Source organism: Cherax quadricarinatus, chromosome 49 (assembly GCF_038502225.1).
Source record: "Cherax quadricarinatus isolate ZL_2023a chromosome 49, ASM3850222v1, whole genome shotgun sequence".
NCBI classification, from domain to species: Eukaryota; Metazoa; Arthropoda; class Malacostraca; order Decapoda; family Parastacidae; genus Cherax; species Cherax quadricarinatus.
Window position 1 is genome coordinate 10,198,292 of NC_091340.1, and position 22,077 is coordinate 10,220,368.

The following is a 22,077-nucleotide window of genomic DNA, read 5'->3' on the forward strand; positions in this document are numbered from 1 at the left end:
CCATGCGCTTGCATATTTCAAATCCTATCTTACTAATAGGTATCAGTATGTCACCACTAAAGACTCAGCATCATCAACACAGCCACTTGATACTGGAGTTCCGCAGGGAAGTGTCCTTGGACCCCTGCTCTTCCTCATTTACATTAATGATCATCTAAACCTATCCCAACACCTGAAACCCATTCTCTTTGCTGACGACACGACTTATGTCATCTCTCACCCTAATCTTGCCTCCCTCAACACCATTGTTAATGAGGAGCTGCTCAAAATATCAACTTGGATGGCAGCCAATAAACTTACACTTAACACTTACAAAACCTACTATATTATGTTTGGTAGCAGAGCAGGTGCTGCGCAACTTAACATTAAGATCAACAGCACTCTAATTGCCAGACATAATGAGGGCAAATTCCTAGGCCTATACCTTGACAACAACCTGAATTTCAGCACCCATATCCAAAACACATCAAAAAAAATATCCAAAACAGTTGGGATCCTCTCCAAGATATGATACTACGTACCGCAAAATGCCCATCTCACACTATACCATTCACTCATTTATCCATACCTCACCTATGCTATTTGTGCTTGGGGATCAACTGCAGCAATACACCTAAAGCCAATAATAACTCAACAAAAAGCTGCAATAAGAATAATCACTAATTCCCATCCCTGGCAACACACCCCCCAACTCTTCATAGATCTAAACTTACTCCCTGTTCAGAACATCCACACTTACTACTGTGCAATCTACATATACAGGACCTTAAATTCCAATATTAACCTTGACCTAAAATGCTTTCTTGATAGTTGTGACAGGACCCACAGGCATAACACCAGACACAAACATTTCTACGACATTCCCCGTGTCCGAGTAAACCTTTATAAAAACTCAATGTATGTCAAAGGCCCTAAAATCTGGAACACTCTACCTGAAAACTCTAGAACAGCAGACACATTCATCACCTTCAAAACTACTGTTAGAAACATCTTATCTCTGTGATACCCCCCATCAACTAACTACATAAAAACCACCTGGTGGTCCACATTTACACTCACTCATTCACCCATTTGACTATAAGCACAGAAATACGTATCCTATTCTTAAAATAATGATTCCTAACTAGTCATAAGTTTGCCTGTGATACTCCAATATAGAAACTATGCATTGTGCCAAAACAAAAGCATTCACATTGCTAAACTCACAAACTAATATTTGTCACTTAGTATTTAGTCACTTAGTATTTAGTCAACTTACTCCACAATTTGTTATAATTTAGGGTTAAGAATTAATCTAAGTTTGCCCGAAATGCCTAGCCATGCTAGGTGTTCTAGTGGCCCCCTCTGTAATTAGTATTTTACTACATGTAAACTACACAATAACCAAAATCTGTAAACCCTGCATTGTAATCCTTATAGAGAATAAACTTTGATTTGATTTGATTTGATCATGCAACCTAATGCAAGACAAAACCCACCCCCACTCTTCAAAGACCTTAACCTACTTACTGTACAGAACAATCACACCTACTACTGTGCAACCTACATTTACAGAACAGTAAATTCTAATATTAACCCTGAACTAAAACACTTTTTTGATAGTTGCAACAGGACCCACAGACACAATACCAGACACAAAAATCTCTATGACATTCCCAGTGTCCAGCTAAACCTCTACAAAAATTTGATGTACATAAAAGGGCCTAAAATCTGGAACTCCCTGCCTGAAAACTCTAGAACTGCAGACTCAACCACCATTTTCAAAACTACCATTAAAATACATCTTATCTCCCTAACACACCCCATCATCAACTAACCAAATGAAAACCACCTAACTCTCTTTTTTATATCATGAATACATTCAAAACAATAAAGTCTTACTTTTGTTATCTGTAATTCCCCCTAATTTACACTTATGCCCACTATAAACATAAAATTCCTAATATAGCTATTGCCTATTAAATCTTAAGTTAGTACTAAGTTTGCCTAAGATACTCGTCCAATACATGAGCTTTAATAGAAACAGTGTATCATGCCAAGACAAATCCAATCCCATTACTAAATTTACCATTCGTAATATTGTTATATGTTTTGTACTACCACACTATTATAAATCTAATTATGTATATTTTTTTTTTTTTTTCAACAAGTTGGTCTTCTCCCACCGAGGCAGGGTGACCCAAAAAAGAAAGAAAATCATGTATATACCTAAATTATGTATATACCTAATTATATACATATTTAATTATGTATGTATCTAATAATGTATGTTAAAGTGTACTACTCCATAACCTTTATCAATATAGAGTAAGAATTAGCATTAGTCTTCCTGAAATGCCTAGGCATGCTAGTGGCCTTCTTTGAAATTAATATTTTATAACATGTAAACCACACACTGTAAGCTTCAAAGGAAATAAACTTTTTTCATTTTTATTTTCATAAACAAAGCCTGAAACTTGCTGTTTTCATCCAGTCTTATCCCTGTTTTTCTTGTTTTGGTTTTCATTCAACACCCATATATTATTAGATAATAATAATAAATAATATAATAATAATAATAAAATTTTATTTCTTTGCTAATGTTACAATGTGTGTTTACATTTCATAATTTTATTTGTTACAAAGAAAGCCGCTATTATGCCAAGGCATTTCGGGCAGACTTATCCTAATACTTATAGACTACTTAAGTCTAGACAGGTGAAGAGTGAATGAATATAAATATTCAATATTTCACTCTATTATTAATATGAGGTAGTACAATTAGTGATACAAACATACATTTTTAAGTTTCCAATAATGGCTTAATAGTTAAGGGATAATAAAACATTTGGGAGAGTTGCTCTGAATTTGGTTAGGGTTTAGCATAGTGTGGGTATGGTTGTTATTTTGAGATGAGATGATTTTTGAGTATAGTCCTGAACTGATTTGTGGGCACAGGACCTCTTGCTCTTTCAGGCAAAGAGTTCCAGATCTTCGGGTCCTTTATGTGCACCACATTTTTGCATAGTGTGAGACAGACATGAGAGATGTCAAAAAGTGTTTTGTGCCTTGTGTTATGCCAGTGTTCTGTTGAAGCTGTCTAGGAGAAGCTCGAGTGAAGGGTTGATACTGGAGTTTAATGTTCAGTAAATATAACAGGCACAATAATAAGTATGTACATTATGCATAGGAAGGAAGACGGGGTAGGGGTCATCCTCGAAAAGGATGTTTTGTGGGCGAGCGAGGGGCTTACATTTTCAGCAAGCATGTGTGAGCGTGTTAGATAGGAGTGAATGGAGACGAATGATTTTTGGGACCTGACGAGCTGTTGGAGTGTGAGCAGGGTAATATTTTGTGAAGGGATTCAGGGAAACCGGTTAGCTGGACTTGAGTCCTGGAAATGGTTTGGGAGATTGACAGTTTGGAGGGACTTCTAAACTGTCATATCTAGGCACCTCTGCAAAGATAGTGATTATGAATGAGTGAGGTGAAAGTGTTGAATGATGATGAAAGTATTTTTCCTTTGGGGGATTTTCTTTCTTTTTTGGGTCACCCTGCCTCAGTGGGAGATGACAGACATGTTGAAAAAAAAATAATAATAATGTCACATTACTGTGGGTGGAACAAATCACAAATAACCCACACTCAGGAGAAGAAACTTATGACAAGTGAAGTTTTAGTGCATCCAGCACCACTGTCAAGTCACAAAAGAGCAAGAAGAGAAATTTATAAGAAAATGCCAGTAAAGGGATTCATTTCCTTTTCATCTACCTATGCAGTTTTCAGTGAAATACCCATTGGGTTCACCATCATCCCAGTTGAAGTATGCAGCAGGTGTGCCATCCATCCATCTAGCGCCATCAACATCGTTCTTCATGCCCAGCCATAATGATGTCTGGCTCAGGTGCTGCCTAGTCACCAGATCTGTAAAACAATACCTGTATTAAATACATTAACTGAGCTCCAAAATAATAATACAGTAACTAAAATCATGACTAATTGCTAAAATCCTAACTAATTACTGAAATAATAAAAAATTATTGAATTCATAACTAATTACTAACATCACAACTATTTACTGAAATCATAACTAATTATCAAAATTACTAAGATCATACCTAGGTACTAAAATAGTAACTAATTACTAAAAACATAACTACTAAAAACATAACTAATTACTGAAAGTATAACTTTCTAAAAAATAACTAATTATTAAAAGCATGTAACTAATTGCTGAAATAACTGCTAATAACTTAAATATTACAGAAGCATTTCATTGTTCTTTACTCTGTAAAGGTACTAAGGGTGGCAGCACCTTCATCTTACAACTCAAGAACCCGGGTTTGACCCTGGGGTCAGGGGAGAAATGGACATGTTTCCTTACAACTGTTGTCTCCCTCTTCACCTAGCAGCAAATAGGTACACTTGGGTGTTATGTGATGGGTGTGGCTCACATCTGGAGGAACAAAACACTGACAGGTTTCTAGGAATACTCTGGATTACTAACCCTCTAGGTTCATAACTGTATAAATTAAGATGTTAAGGTGGTCAGTACCTCATGATCACCTCAAAACTACTTCTACAAAGCCAAAGAACTTAACATATTGAAAATACTTCTTCAAGACTAAGGGACTGATCATCTCGAAACAACCTCTTCATAACCAAGTTACTAACCACCCCAAAACTACTTCTTTGAGGCTAAGGAGCTGATCACCTTAAAACTACTTCTTGAAGACTGAGGGACTGATCACCTCACAACTACTTCTTCAAGGCCAAGGGACCGATCACTTTAAAACTATTTCAAGGCTAAGGAACTAATCACCTCATTTTTACCTTAACATTGCTTCTGCTGTCCCAATAGTTATTCACCTCTGTATTCCACTGAATAAGACTGCAGAGCAGGTGAAGCATTTCAACAATAAGGATACCCAACTGGTGCACGTCTAACTTATCTTCTTTTCGGTATTATTTGACGTCAATATAATGAGAGTTTATGTTGCAGAAAAAGCTCTTTTTTGGGGCAACATTTCACCCTATGTTGAGAATATCAAATTATGCTTGTTCTGCCACCTGTTTTTTCATCATCACTTTTCTCAGTATGCTATTTGGTTCCAAGGACAAGACTACTTTTTTAATCAAGGCCCAAGAAAACTAGACTGTATATTTCTCTGGCTGTGTGATCCAAGCAAGGTATGTCCATACTGTATAACTCCAGTCAGTCCCCAGTACCTTAATGATCCAAGAAAGGCAAGTACTGTACATACTGCATAACCCCAGTCCCCTGTACCTCAAAGTATGAGACAGCAATAGTGCAGAGTGCAACATAAGTTTCTAATGCAGTTAAATATTAGCACTGAAAATTTGAAACAAACCAAGAGAGACCTTAACAAGTTATCACACACTTTTAATAAATCTATAACTGGAACAAAAATGCTCCTCACAAATACACAAGAAGAGTATTGTTCACTTAAATGCATTTAGTCTACACATCTGCTACTCTTCCATAAATCTTGTTCCTCTGCAGTCCTACTTTCTGTTTTACCCATAATGCTTTTGATAATAATCCTACCATTATTATTATTATTATTATTAGTAGAAGTAGTACATGAAAAGTTGCACTCGTGTAGGTCAGTAAGCACAAGGAGCATTAGAGGTTCGATCCTCAGTTGGCTATAGCATCACATACTACTGCTACTTCCATCTCACATCCTTCAATAAGCACAAACCATGAGTACTGTGACAGGATGAAATTTCAAGAGGAAAAAAAGTAAGAATGTAAGATAAATCAAAATTTATGCTAAGAAATAATAAAAACCACATTTGTTTTTAAATAGGCATGTGAGGCTACTTAGGTTACATTAAGTTACTTTTGGGCAGGTTAGCATAGGTGATGGTAGGGGAGAGGAGGTTAGGCTAGATAAAAGTTTCTTTCTTGTAATTTAAAGTCACAATACCATCCTTGGAACAAATCATAAATAAGCCATATTTAGGAGAGGAAACCTATGATGAGGTTTCAGTTCATCCTGGAATATTATCAAGCACAGAAATACATATCTTAATCTTAAAATAATGATTCCTAACTAGTCACAAGTTTGCCTGTGATACTCCAATATAGAAACTATGTATTGTGCCAAAACAAAAGCATTCACATTGCTAAACTCACAAACTAGTATTTAGTCACTTAGTATTTAGTCATTTAGTATTTAGTCAACTTGCTAAACAATTTGTAATAATTTAGGGTTAAGAATTAATTAATCTTAGTTTGCCCAAAATGCCTAGCCTTGCTAGGTGTTCTAGTGGCCCCCTCTGTAATTAGTATTTTATTACAAGTAAACCACACAATAACCAAAATCTGTAAACCCCACACTGTAATCCCTTATAGAGCATAAACTTTGATTTGATTTGATTTGATTTGAAGAGCCAAATGTCAAGAGCAACTCACCATAGACAAAAGTTTGTTCTTGGGATGAGTAGATGGAGATGAGGTCTGGCTTGGACTGGCCACTGTAGTAAAATAGTTCTGTGCAGTGGGAACGAGCATCAGCGAAACTTAACTCCTCCAGCTCCAGACGGTAGCACTCTCCAGTCACCGGATTTTCTGTCCAATCTATGCCACATGCTGAGGCTGAGGATAATATAAAAGTGTCACACATGTGGAGGACTGGCATATAAGAGTACAGTGGCTCCCTGGCCAATGAGTGATGAAGAATAGGCTTAAATGTCTTTGGTCTATGTATGAAAAACTATTCATGTCTGTAATATTCGACATTACTGAAAGGCAATACGTACTCTATAAATATCTAACCCTCATGAAACGGTTTGCTAATGGGAATTTAAAGTCTATAGAACACACAAGGGTGATTATGGCTGTATGTCACCTGCTCGCCACCAGTCAAAAATGCTTTAATCCCTTATAAAGGGATTAAAAAACCTTAAAGAATATATTCAATGAGAGATATGTACTTCTTGGAGTACAGTGGACCCCCGGTTCGCGAAGCTAACGGTATCCGATAAATTCGGTAGCCGATGCATTATACAGTGGACCCCCGCATACCGCACGCATCGCATACCGTACAATCCACATACCGCTCGCTTTTTTCGCAAAAATTTTGCCTCGCATACCGCCCAAAAACCCGCTCACCGCCCTTCGTCCGAGACGCGTCCAATGTGCGGCCTGAGCCACTCTCACAAGTTCCGCCGGTGGCATTGTTTACCAGCCAGCCTCCGCAGTAACATCCAAGCATACAATCGGAACATTTCGTATTATTACAGTGTTTTTGGTGATTTTTTCTGGAAAATAAGTGACCATGGGCCCCAAGAAAGCTTCTAGTGCCAACCCTACAGCAATAAGGGTGAGAATTACTATAGAGATGAAGAAAAAGATCATTGATAAGTATGAAAGTGGAGTGCGTGTCTCCGAGCTGGCCAGGTTGTATAATAAACCCCAATCAACCATCGCTACTATTGGTGGTACAGCTGCTGCTGTACCACCGTCAGCTGCTGCTGCACTGTCAGCTGCTGCTGCACTGTCAGCTGCTGCTGCTGCTGTAGCATCGTCTGCTGCTGCTGTAGCATCATCTGCTGCTGCTGTAGCATCGTCTGCTGCTGCTGTAGCATCGTCTGCTGCTGCTGTAGCATCGTCTGCTGCTGCTGTAGCATCGTCTGCTGCTGCTGTAGCATCGTCTGCTGTTGCTGTAGCATCGTCTGTTGCTGCTGTAGCATCGTCTGTTGCTGCTGTACCACCGTCAGCTGCTGCCGCTGCTGTAGCACCGTTGTTGGTGTGGCTTATTGAGAATACCAAGAAACAATTAACCCCAGAGGATTTGCCACCCAGGATAACCCAAAAAAGTCAGTGTCATCGAAGACTGTCTAATTTATTTCCATTGGGGTCCTTAATCTTGTCTCCCAGGATGCAACCCACACCAGTCGACTAACACCCAGGTGAACAGGGAAAAATGCCTGGAACTAGTGCTCATATTGGTGAATTTAAAGCCAGCAAAGGTTGGTTTGAGAGATTTAAGAATCGTAGTGGCATACACAGTGTGATAAGGCCTGTTCTGGAAGAAAATGCCAAACAGGACCTACAGTACTCAGGAGGAAAAGGCACTCCCAGGATACACTGTCTCATCAATCATTGCTGCATCTTCAATAAAGGTAAGTGTCATTTATTCTTCATTTAGTAGAGTAGTACGTGCACAATATATATTGTGCATGTACTACTCTACTACTGTGCAGGTATCCTTCTCTTTGTGTGTAGGAAAATGTATATTTCATGTGGTAAAAATTTTTTTTCATACTTTTGGGTGTCTTGCACGGATTAATTTGATTTCCATTATTTCTTATGGGGAAAATTCATTCGCATACCGAACATTTCGCATAACAATCAGCCCTCTTGCACGGATTAAGGTCGCTATGCGGGGGTCCACTGTATAGCCAAAAATTTGCCTCGGTTCCCGTTACAAAACCCAGTATGCGATGCGATCCGTACGAGACGTGTCCACACGTGGCCTGAACTGCCCCGTGTGTGCCAGTGTTTACAAGCAAGCCAGTGTGCGCGCATCTAAGGATACATTCGGTATATTCCATATTATCACTGTTTTTGGTGCTTGTTTCTGCAAAGCTTCTAGTGCCAACCCTGTGGTAAAAAGGGTGAGAATTAGTATGGAAATTAAGAAAGATTTTGAAGGGTTTGGGGCTAACCCTGAGAAGCCTATGCCAGTTGTGGAATCCATTGTGCCTACTTCAAAGATTAAGGAAATGTGTGCAAAGTGGGTTGAACTGCAAACCTTTATGGATGAAAATCACCCTAACACAGCTATTGCAAGCCGTGCTGGTGATTGTTACAATGACAATGTTGTGGCCCATTTTAGACAAATCTTAAAGGAACGGGAGGTACAGAGCTCTATGGACAGATATGTTGTGCGACAGAAGTCTAGTGACTCTCAAGCTGGTCCTAGTGGCATTAAGGGAAGTAACCCCGGAAAAGGACTTGCTACCTCAAGTCCTAATGGAGGGGGATTCCCCTTCTAAACAATAGGTTCAACACTCTCCCCTTCTCCCATCCCATCAATCATCACCAGATCTTCATTAAAGGTAAGTGTCAATTATTCTATTGTTATTGTTGTTATTGTAATTATTCTATTGCATTAATGTTTCATGTGGTAAAAGTTTTTTTTTTCATACTTTTGGGTGTCTTGCATGGATTAATTTGATTTTCATTATTTCTTATGGGGAATATTGATTCACTTTACGATAATTTTGGTTTACGATGAGCTCTGAGGAATGGATTAATATCGTGAACTGGGGGTCCACTGCATATGACTAATCAACCTCAGGGAAACTGGGGGAAGGGGGGTGTCTTTTAATGTTTTTTTTTTTTAATTGTTCCTGAGTATTTTAGCTTTATGCAAAAGTATTTACTGTTTTGTTTGTGATTATCATAACTGGTTTATACAGTGGTCCCTCGATAATCGTAGGGCTTGATAGTCATAATTTTCGGAAATCGTAATGATATTTTCGTCAAAACATAGACTCGCTAATCGTAGATTGACTCGCGAATAGTCATTCGTCCGGGACGCGTACTCGCGCTCTGAGCCGCCCCGGCTCCCAACCAGTGAGCGACGGTCTCCTCACTTGCTCATACGAAATATTTCATAATACAGTGGACCCCCGGTTAACGATATTTTTTCACTCCATAAGTGTGTTCAGATGCCAGTACTGACCGAATTTGTTCCCATAAGGAATATTGTGAAGTAGATTAGTCCATTTCAGACCCCCAAACATACACGTACAAACGCACTTACATAAATACACTTACATAATTGGTCGCATTCGGAGGTAATCGTTATGCGGGGGTCCACTGTATTCCATTCATTTTAGTACTTGCAACTCCTAAATAAGCTACCATGGCTCCAAAGAAAGCTCCTAGTGCCAAGCCTTTGGTAAAGAAGGTGAGAAATACGATTGAATTTAAGAAAAACATCATTGAACAATATGAAAGTGGCGTACGTATGGCCGAACTGGCCAGGATGTATAACAAACCCCATACAACCATAGCTTCCATCGTGGCCAAGAAAAAGGAAATCAAAGACGCTGTTGTTGCAAAGGGGGTAAATATGCTGACAAAAATGAGATCACCAGTACTCGAAGAGGCTGAGAAGTTATTATTGGTGTGGATAAACGAGAAACAATTAGCAGGAGATACTCTTATGACGTCGATTATTTGTGAAAAGGCTAGGCAGTTGCACGACTAAGAACCGTAGTGACATACACAGTGTGGTAAGGCATGGTGAGGCTGCCAGTTCGGACCACAAAGCGGCTGAAAAATATGTGCATGAATTCAAGGAGAGGCTGAAAGACTGAAACCTGAACAAGTGTTCAATTGTGGCAAAACAGGCCTCTTTTGGAAGAAAATGCCAAAGAGGACCTACATTACTCAGGAGGAAAGGGCACTGCCAGGACACAAGCCTATGAAAGACAGGCTGACGCTCATGTTCTGTGCTAATGCTAGTGGGGATTTCAGAGTGAAGCCGTTACTAGTGTACCATTCTGAAAATCCCAGAGTGTTCAGGAAAAACAATGTTATGAAGAGTAAATTGTGTGTTTTGGAAATCTAATAGTAAGGCATGGGTCACGAGGGAAATTTTCGTCGAGTGGTTCAATGAAGTGTTTGGCCCTAGTGTGAAGAATTACCTCCTGGAAAAGAAATTGGATCTTAAGTGCCTCCTAGTAATGGACTATGCACCTGCTCATCCTCCAAGCTTGGATGACCTAATTTTCAAGGAGTTTGGGTTCATCACTGTAAAGTTCTTGCCCCCGAATACCACTCCTCTCCTCCAGCCCATGGACCAGCAGGTCACTGCAAACTTTAAAAAAATCTACACCAAATCTATGTTTCAAAGGTGCTTGAATGTGACCTCAGACACTCACTTAACCCTAAGAGATTTTTGGAGAGAACACTTCAGCATCCTCCATTGCATAAGCCTTACCTTATAGGTAAGGCTTGGGAGGAAATGACTACCAGGACTTTGAACTCTGCTTGGAGAAAATTGTGGCCAGATTGTGTCCACAAGAGGGATTTTGAAGGGTTTGGGGCTGACCCTGATGAGCCTATGTCAGTTGTTAAAACTATTGTGGCACTGGGGTGTTCCATGGGGTTGGATGTGAGTTTGGAGGATGTGGAAGAGTTGGTGGAAGACCACAACGAAGAGCTCACCACTGAGGAGCTGCAAGAGCTTCAGCAGGAACAGCAACAGATCGCAGCTCAGAATCTTGCTGCAGAGGAGGAGGATGAGAGATGGAAGAAGTTGCCTTCTTCAGAAATTAAGGAGATTTTTGAAATGTGGGGTAAGATGGAAAGATTTATGGAGAAAACTTACCCTGACAAGGCTGTTGCAAGCCATGTTGGAAACATGTACAGTGACACAGTCTTAGCCCATTTTAGGGAAGTGTTAAAGAGACGCCAGAAACAGAGCTCTCTGGACAGTTATTTCGCGATAGGACTCCAGTGACTCTCAAGCTGGTCCTAGTGGCATTAAGAAACAGAGAAGAGAAGTAACCCCAGAAAAGCAATTGGTACCTGAGGTGTTGATGGAAGGGGATTCCCCTTCCAAACTGTAAATAATCCAATCTCTCTCCTCCTCCAGTCTTCCATACACTAAGAAGAATTGCCAATAAAGGTAACTGTTATGCTGTTAATGTTTCATTCATCATGTCCCATTGTATTGTTTATGTACTACATCTATATTTCACGTAAAAAAACTTTTGTTTTAGTGCTTCTGGGTGTCAGGAACGGATTAATTGTATTTACATTATTTCTTATGGGGAAAATTGATTCGAAAATCCTAAATTTCGATAATAGTAACACTTCCAGGAATGGATTATTTACGATAAACGAGGGACCACTGTATTTATAAAGGCTATATGCTGTCCATGAGTGCATCTACCTTTTTATGGACACAATCTCTAAGTGCTCTGTAAATGGTAGACAACGACATAATCCAACAAGCGGAAATTTGAAAGATCATCTTACCAGAGAAAACTTTAACTATAGAACATTTCACCCACAGTAGGGATTACTCAGTACAGGTTTTATTTATTTTTATTTATTTATTAATTTGAACATGATACAGAGAAGTACAAAGGAATACAGTTATTAAAGTGCAACATGGCAAAGCCCCTTGTATGCAGAGCATTATGGGCAGGCTTAAAATTAACTTAAGATTAACTAAGCAATGATATATTCAGTGGTAAAAACATTATTGTAAACAGATAACAATTTAGCACAAATGAATATTACAAAGGCAGGTCATATGGTTATTTACTGTGTTGCTGTGCATTCAGTAGAATGGAGTATTCTGTTAGGTAATGTAATTAAAAAATAACAAAGTTTGATTGGGTCACAGGTTAGACATTTATGAGATAAAATAATGAGAAACATTTATGAGATACAATTTATGAGATACAATTATTCAGTATTTATTTAGTTGTGGGTGAGTAAGTGATTTTTGAGAAGAGACTTGAATTTATAAACAGACAGTGTTTCTTTTATATTCACAGAAAATGAATTCCAGATTTTAGGGCCTTTTATGTGCATTGAGTTTTTGCATAGCGTGAGATGGACACAAGGAACATCAAAGAGTGATCTGTGCCTTGTGTTATGGTCATGTGTTCTGATGAGGTTGGTAAGGAAACGTTTGAGGGGAGGGTTTATATCAGAGTTAAGTGTTCTATGTATGTAATAGGTGCAGTAATAAGTATGGATGTTTTGTATGGTGAGTAGGTTTAGAGTTTTGAATATTGGTGGAGTGTGCTGCCTGTAGTGGGAATTTGTTATCATTCTCACTGCAGCCTTTTGTTGGGTAATTAGTGGTCTGAGATGGTTTATTGTTGTTGAGCCCCATGCATAGATTCCATAGGTGAGATAGGGGTAAATAAGTGAGTGATATAGGGCCAGGAGGGCTGACTGTGGAACATAGTACTGTACCTTTGATAGTATGCCTACAGTCTTGGAAATTTGGGGGGGAAATTTGTTGTATTTAATAAACCTTTCCTGTGGGATCAGTGTAAAGTATTAAAGACTTTTTTCCTGCTAAAAGCTAAAAGTGCATTTGGAATTACAGTGGTCCCCCGACCTACGATATTAATCCGTTCCTGAGAGCCCATCGTAAGATGAAATGATCGTGCGTTGAATTAATTTTCCCCCATAAGAAATAATGGAAATCAAATTAATCTGTGCAAGACACTCAAAAGTATGAAAAAAAAAATTTTTACTACATGAAATATACATTTTCCTACACACAAAAAGAAGGATACATGCACAATAGTAGAGTAGTACATGCACAATATATATTGTGCATGTACTACTCTACTAAATGAAGAATAAATGACACTTACCTTTATTGAAGATGCAGCAATGACTGATGAGACACTTCCTGGAAGTGCCTTTTCCTCCTGAGTAATGTAGGTCCTGTTTGCCATTTTCTTTCAGAACAGGCCTTATCACACTGTGGATACCACTACGATTCTTAAATCTCTCAAACCAACCTTTGCTGGCCTTAAATTCACCAATATGAGCACTAGTTCCTGGCATTTTTTCCTGTTCACCTGGGTGTTAGTTGACTGGTGTGGGTCGCATCCTGGGAGACAAGATTAAGGACCCCAATGGAAATAAGTTACAGTCTTCAATGACTCATTGACTTTCTTGGGTTATCCTGGGTGGATAACCCTCTGGGGTTAATTATTTCTCGGTATTCTCGATAAGCCACACCAACAATGGTGCTACAGCAGCAGCAGCAGCTGACGGTGCTACAGCAGCAGCAGCAGCTGACGGTGCTACAGCAGCAGCAGCAGCTGACGGTGCTACAGCAGCAGCAGCAGCTGACTGTGGTACGATAGTATTTCAAAAATATTTCTCACCCTTTTTACCACAGGGTTGGCATTAGAAGCTTTCTTTGGGCTCATGGTGGCTTATTTAGCAGTTAGAAGTGCTAAAAACACTGGAATAATACAAAATATTCTGAATGTATGCATGGGAGTGACCGCTCTGGTTTGTAAACATTGGCACACTAACTGAAGGCAGGCCAGCTGAGGCGCGCTCAGGTGGACAGACATGTGGACGTGTATCGGACGAATGCTGTAGGTCAAGATCTTCAACATACGTCGGGGTCAAATTTTTACGCTGAAAAGCATCGTAGGTCGGTTTTAATGTAGGTTGGGGACATCGTACATCGGGGGTCCACTGCATTACTTTTGCTGAAAATATTAAAATTTAATTCTATCCATCTAAGAAAAGTGTGTAAAATATTCTAGACAAGCTGCTTAAGTGGACCTATATATGAAATGAAAGAATAATTAGAAAAAGCTTGGTAAAGCAATTTACCAAGTACAGTAACCTTTGGGTAAATTAAAAATGATGTGATAATTCTTAGCCCAAAATGAGAAACACCATAACAGAAAATCTTTTCTAGCATATATGCAGCTTAACTTCTTTCAATATCTTTAAACTAATTTATTGTGTAATTATTTACTTTATTCTGACTTTACTCTTTAAACTTGGTATTTAGGGTAAGAAAGGTAGTAGCGCCCTGGCTGGGAATCGTGCTGAAGGGCGAAACCCACGAAAATATGCTTCTGGTAAATGACATGAGGTAAGTGTGCTTAATGGTGGACCTAAGGGATTGATCACTTCAAAACTACTTTTTCAACTGTCTCCAGTGCTGTATTTGTCTGTATTCACCTGCACAAGTGAAACATTTTAATAATAAAGATATCCAGGTATTACACTTGTTTTATTCATCAACTTCTCGGTACTGAATACCATCAATAATAAGAGCTCTATTTACTGTCTGGCTCAGCAGTGGTGGTGGTTAGTGTGCCAATTGGCGTAGAAGATGCTTTCTTCTTGCAGCTGAATACCAACTGAAGGTCACAGGGAATGTCATTCCACTTGCCTGTGTCTGCCAGCATCTGTGCACAATTCTCACCACCACCAGTAGGCTCACCTGAGAATAAAAGCATCTTAAGCATTAACTAGAAAGTTCCCTGTGATATGGTAATACCATGAGGACCATAAATATGATAAACAATGTGGACTTTGGCATTTTATTGTGACGACATTCCAACTATGAGGGACTTCATTCCTGGAAGAAGTAACATATTAACAATAAAATGCCCCAACCCACATTGTGTCATTTAAATTATGTAACTGTATTTATGTGTATCTTTCTTTTCTTTAACAAGTCAGCTGTCTCCCACCAAGGCAGGGTGACCCAAAAAGAAAGAAAATCCCCAGAAAGAAAATACTTTCATTCTCATTCAACACTTTCACCTCACTCACACATAATCACTGTTTTTGCAGAAGTGCTCAGAATACAACAGCTTAGAAGCATATACGTATAAAGATACACAACATATCCCTCCAACCCATCAACACCACAAATCCCTCCTTTAAAGTGCAGGCATTGTACTTTCCATTTCCAGGACTCTAAGTCCAGCTATATAAAAATAACTGGTTTCCCTGAATCCCTTCACTAAATATTACCCTGCTCACACTCCAACAGCTCATCAGGTCCCAAATACCATTCATTTCCATTCACTCCTATCTAACACACTCACGCACTCTTGCTGGAAGTCCAAGCCCCTCGCCCACAAAACCTCCTTTACCCCCTCCCTCCAACCTTTTCGAGGACGACCCCTACCCCGCCTTCCTTCTCCTACAGATTTATATGCTCTCCATGTCATTCTACTTTGACCCATTCTCTCTAAATGACCAAACCACCTCAACAACCCCTCTTCAGCCCTCAGGCTATTGCTTTTATTAACTCCACACCTTCTCCTAATTTCCACACTCTGAATTTTCTGCATAATATTTACACCACACATTGCCCTTAGAGAGGACATCTCCACTGCCTCCAACCGCCTGCTCACTGCAGCATTTACAACCCAAGCTTCACACCCATATAAGAGTGTTGGTACTACTATACTTTCATACATTCCCTTCTTTGCCTCCATAGATAACGTTTTTTTCTCCATATATACTTTAACGCACCACTCGCCTTTTTTTTCATTCATCAATTCTACGATTAACCTCATCCTTCATAAATCCATCTGCTGACATGTCAACTCCCAAATATCTGAAAACATTCACATCTTCCATACTCCTCCCCAATTTGATATCCAATTTTTCTTTATCTAAACCATTTGATACTCTCATCACCTTACTCTTTTCTATGTTCACTTTCAACTTTCTACCTTTACACACACTCCCAAACTCGTCCACTAACTTCTGCAATTTTTCTTTAGAATCTCCCATAAGCACAGTATCATCAGCAAAAAGTAACTGTCAATTCCCATTTTGTATTTGATTCCCCATAATTTAATCCCACCCCTCTCCCGAACACCCTAGCATTTACTTCTACAACCCCATCTATAAATATATTAAACTACCATGGTGACATTACACATCCCTGAGAAACAAGGCACACCTAAAGTACACTTCCCTACACAACATATCCTTACTTCAACTGTAGAAGAAAGAGACAGTATGCAGAGCAAATCTTTACACTGATGTTTCACTCAGTGTAGTTTCATCATGCTCAATACTAAGCAAAACATCATTCATATGTCTTGCTCTTCATTCTATCTCTCTCAGTCTGAAATGGTTTGCACAACAATAGGCTTTCTCAGATTTTGAGTATGCAATACAATGTTTTCCTGAAACTGTAGCAAACCTATAACCATATAAACTGTAAAATCATCTGATGTAACCTTAATGTATTTTAATGAAATAAGCATTTTATCTTTATCTTCTCTAGCTGGCACCACTTCAGAAGTCAACCTCACTTCTACTTCATAATCTCCTTGGAGGCTGTTGTAGAAACTTTCTTATTTCAGAACCAGCTGAAAGGAACAGTCATGACTTGATGACAGTATAGAATGGGCTAAAGCATCAATTACAATTTTATCTCCAAATTATGGGTTACAACCAGTATCAGAATAAGAATTTTTGTTTTCAAAGCATTATTCAAAAAAACATTGAAAAGATCAAAGACTGCACAATAATTTGGGCAGTTCCATCAACTTACACTCACAGGCATTCCTAGTTTGTGATAATGACTCGATTTCCCCAGTTCTATCTCAGTTTATATTACACTTAGTTTCGTGGTAGCTTAACCTTACTTACCAACATTCCAGTTTGTGATAGTGACACTAGATCCATCACTCCAGATCCAAGCGTTTTCTGTCTTACGGTCATTTAAACCAATCCAACTTCCACCCTGCTGGTACACTGAAGAAAACAATAGAGAAATGTCATAAAAGTTTTCAGCAAATTTATGTGGGCTGTTCAAAAGAAAAACTAGAGCATGGGACACTGAAATAAAATGAATAACTATGATTTATAAGAAAGTATCAATTTAGGCCAGGTCACTGGTTTTAATTGTGATTTTGAAATAAAGTATTACAGTGAGGTACCATTTCCTTGAGTACCGATGCCAATACAGTGGACCCCCGCATAACGATCACCTCCGAATGCGACCAATTATGTAAGTGTATTTATGTAAGTGCGTTTGTACGTGTATGTTTGGGGGTCTGAAATGGACTAATCTACTTCACAATATTCCTTATGGGAACAAATTCGGTCAGTACTGGCACCTGAACATACTTCTGGAGTGAAAAAATATCGTTAACCGGGGGTCCACTGTACAGTGGTACCTCAGGATACAAACTTATTTCGTTCCAGAACACTGTTCGAGTGCTGATACCGAACGAATTTGTTCCCATAAGGAATAATGTAAATTAGATTAATCCGTTTCAGACCCCCCAAAAATACTTACAAAAGCACTTACATAATTGTTTGCATTTTGAACTGTTCGTATCCCGAGGTACCACTGTACTATATTTTACATTAAATGTTGAATCTCATTTTGCCTGTTAACAGTATACAGAAATTATTATTACAGTGGACCCCCGGTTAACGATATTTTTTCACTCCAGAAGTATGTTCAGGTGCCAGTACTGACCGAATTTGTTCCCATAAGGAATATTGTGAAGTAGATTAGTCCATTTCAGACCCCCAAACATACACGTACAAACGCACTTACATAAATACACTTACATAATTGGTCGCATTCGGAGGTAATCGTTATGCGGGGGTCCACTGTATTATTATAATCAAGGGGAAAGCGCCAAACCCATAGGATTATACAGCGCCTGTGTGGAGTATGTAAAGGTATTCAGGCTTAATTCAGGGAACTGGACCACAGATCCAATTCCCTAGATCAAGAGCCCTTCATCAGCATTAAGGAACCTTCCTTGAGGGGCAGTATACAGAAAATATTTCTTAAATATAAAGAAATCAAAACTCTTGTGAACTTTTAAGATGCTTGACATACACTTGACAAAGTCTTGTTCTCTCCAGGAGAGGATAGAGACGAGTGATGAGTCTTGAGAGGCACAGCTGGATGCTGCTGCTGACCATGACATCTCCTGTGTACTGAACATGTAACAGTGGTCACTCTCCTTCTCCCATCCCTCTGGGCAGTACCTTTCATCTGTACACAACAAAGAAACAGTTAGTCTCAAGAATTATTATTATAATCATGGGAAAGTGCTAAATCCATAGGATTAAACAGTGCCTGTGGGGGGGGGGAGGAATGGAAGGTATTCAGGCTTAATTCAGGGAACTGGAGCACAGATCCAATTCCCTAGATCAAGAGCCCCTCATCAATGTCAAGGAGCCTCTATGCAGTTTACATTTTAATGAGAAGTGATAAAGTCCCTGGTGGATGAAACAACTCAGTAAAATGTCATAAACTACACAGAGTCTAACCAACATACTTGTCAGTATATAATACCAGTGATGGACACAGTAATGAAATAATAAACAACAGACAAACATTTATTAAGACAAAAGAACCAGCATCATTGTACATAGGTAAGATTATTATTATTATTATCAAAAAGAAGTACATGGGTAAGAACCCACTGAATTAAAGAGTTCACCATTACCATGGCGAGGAGTAGCTTGACCTTAACTAGTTACCACTTCATTTAATCTTGTAAAACATCTTGTGAATAAGACCAAAAGAGGGTTAATAATCTAGGTCAGCCCAGGCAGTATTTGTTTGTTTGTTGGGTTTATCAGGTCCACAGACAGCAGTATCGAGACCAGCTTCCCGATGTATGGGGAAGATTTGTTGCCTCAAGCTGGACCATGAAAGATAAACGAACAAGAGTTCCTTAATTCTAACAGATTCACTGTAACAAGAGGAGATATTAAAACAACCTGGAAGACACTTTCTCAGATCCTAGGCACCCACAAAGCGAACAGAACTAGTAATATTTTACTAATTAAATAAATAAACCGAAACTCCAGCCTATTGATACAGCTAACAAGATAAATGACTTCTCAAACATAGGCACCTAAAGGCACCTAAAGTCGGTACCTGACCAGCCCAACTGGTCAGGTACCGACTTTAGGTGCTTGTCCAGTGCCAGCTTGAAGACTGCCAGGGGTCTGTTGGTAATCCCCCTTATGTATGCTGGGAGGCATACATAAGGGAGATTACTCTGGGTCAGCTAGCATTTTTAAAACTACAGTTAGAAAACACCTTATCTCCTTAATCTATTCTAGCCCATCACAAATAAATATGTAAAAACATTACGTGCATTTGCTCAATATCATGAGCCTAGGTAAAACAATATCTGTAATCCTCTCAGATGACACCCAAATTTGCATGACAGTGTCCTCCACTGAAGACACTGCTAGACTCCAGGCGGACATCAACTAAATCTTTAAATGGGCCGCAGAAAACAATATGAAATTCAATGAAGAGAGATTTCAATTACTCTGATATGGAAAACGTGAGGAAATTAAAACTACATCGGAGTATAAAACAAATTCCAACCACACAACAGAGTGAAATACTAATGTAAAAGACCTGGGAGTGATCATGTTAGAAGATTTCACCTTCAAAGACCATAACATTATTAATCGCATCTGCTAGAAAAATGACAGAATGGATAATGAGAACCTTCAAAACTAGGGATGCCAAGCCCATGATGACACTCTTCAGGTCGCTTGTTCTATTTAGGATGGAATATTGCTGCACACTAACAGCACCTTTCAAGGCAGGTGAAATTGCTGACCTAAAAAATGTACAGAGAACTTTCACGCACACATAACTTCGATAAAACACCCCAGTTACTGGGAATGTTTGAAGCTCCTAAACCTGTACTTCCTAGAATGCAGGCGGGAGAGATCACGATTATATACACTTGGAAAAATTCTAGAGGGATTAGTACCAAACTTACACACGAAAATCACTCCCTATAAAATCAAAAGACTCGGCAGACAATGCAACATTCCCTCAATGAAAAGCAGGGGTGCCACTAGCACGATAAAAGACAACACAAAAAGTGTCAGGGGCCCAAGACCATTCAACTGCCTCCCAGCATACATGAAGGGAATTACCAATAGAACCCTGGCTGTCTTCAAGAAAGCGCTGGACAGGCACCTAAAGTCAGTACCTGACCAGCCGGGCTGTGGTTCGTAAGTCAGGTTGCATGCAGCCAACAGTAGCAGCCTGGTTGATTAGGCCCTGATTCACCATGACCAGGTCACAGGGGCACTGACCCCTGGAACCCTCTTCAGGTATACTCCAGGTAATAATAATAAAAATATCTTTATTTCTACAAGTACATGTACAAGGTATACAGACCATAGCTGACATCAATAACATACTACTATATAGAAAGCAACTTGTTATGCAAAGTATTTCAGGCAAATTAGGTCAGTTTTGTCCTAGGATGCAACCCACACCAGTCAACTTACACCCAGGTACCTATTTTATACTGATGGGTGAACACAGACATCAGATATCTTAAGGTAACACGTCCTAATGTTTTCCAGCCATACCAGGGATTCGATCTCCAGACCTCAGTGTGTGAGCTAAGTGCGCTAGCGATTGAGCTACACGACACCTTAATCATTCCACTGTGTCCACCTTAGGTTAATAATCAAAACTGTAATTCTTCTCTACCAAACTTACTAAAGCCATAGAGCATGAACTAATAGAGTACAGTGGTACCTCGGGATACGAACACCTCAAAACTCGAACAATTATGTAAGTGTATTTATATAAGTGCTTTTGTAAGTGTATTTTTGGAGGTATGAAATGGATTAATCCTGTGGTAGTAGGTTGGTAGACAGCAACCACCCAGGGAGGTACTACTGTCCTGTGGTAGTAGGTTGGTAGACAGCAACCACCCAGAGAGGTACTACTGTCCTGTGGTAGTAGGTTGGTAGACAGCAACCACCCAGGGAGGTACTACTGTCCTGTGGTAGTAGGTTGGTAGACAGCAACCACCCAGGGAGGTACTACTGTCCTGTGGTAGTAGGTTGGTAGACAGCAACCACCCAGGGAGGTACTACTGTCCTGTGGTAGTAGGTTGGTAGACAGCAACCACCCAGGGAGGTACTACTGTCCTGTGGTAGTAGGTTGGTAGACAGCAACCACCCAGGGAGGTACTACCGTCCTGTGGTAGTAGGTTGGTAGACAGCAACCACCCAGGGAGGTACTACTGTCCTGTGGTAGTAGGTTGGTAAACAGCAACTGCCTAGGGAGGTACTACTGTCCTGTGGTAGTAGGTTGGTAGACAGCAACCACCCAGGGAGGTACTACTGTCCTGTGGTAGTAGGTTGGTAGACAGCAACCACCCAGGGAGGTACTACTGTCCTGTGGTAGTAGGTTGGTAGACAGCAACCACCCAGGGAGGTACTACTGTCCTGTGGTAGTAGGTTGGTAGACAGCAACTGCCCAGGGAGGTACTACTGTCCTGCCAAGTGAGTGTAAAACGAAAGCCTGTAATTGTTTTACATGATGGTAGGATTGCTGGTGTCCTTTTTTCTGTCTCATGAACATGCAAGATTTCAGGTACGTCTTGTTACTTCTACTTACACTTAGGTCACACTACACATACATGTACAAGCACATATATACACACCCCTCTGGGTTTTCTTCTATTTTCTTTCTAGTTCTTATTCTTGTTTATTTCCTCTTATCTCCATGGGGAAGTGGAACAGAATTCTTCCTCCGT

The 22,077-nt window shown here is 39.6% G+C and overlaps 1 protein-coding gene across 2 annotated transcripts in view; it reads right to left on the bottom strand.

Annotated features, from left to right (window-relative positions):
- The window catches only part of LOC128696998 (macrophage mannose receptor 1), a 291,694-nt gene that overhangs the window by 215,025 nt on the left and 54,592 nt on the right, over window positions 1-22,077 (bottom strand). Inside the window, exons 12-16 of one of the 2 annotated variants that reach the window (XM_070095183.1) lie at window positions 18,372-18,530; window positions 17,162-17,266; window positions 14,823-14,981; window positions 6,422-6,604; window positions 3,751-3,903 (exon numbers count right to left, since the gene is read on the bottom strand). In XM_070095183.1, coding sequence (XP_069951284.1) covers window positions 3,751-3,903; window positions 6,422-6,604; window positions 14,823-14,981; window positions 17,162-17,266; window positions 18,372-18,530 — 759 coding nt within the window. The remainder of the gene's footprint in view (window positions 1-3,750; window positions 3,904-6,421; window positions 6,605-14,822; window positions 14,982-17,161; window positions 17,267-18,371; window positions 18,531-22,077) is intronic. The other variant, XM_070095184.1, reaches the window with a different exon arrangement.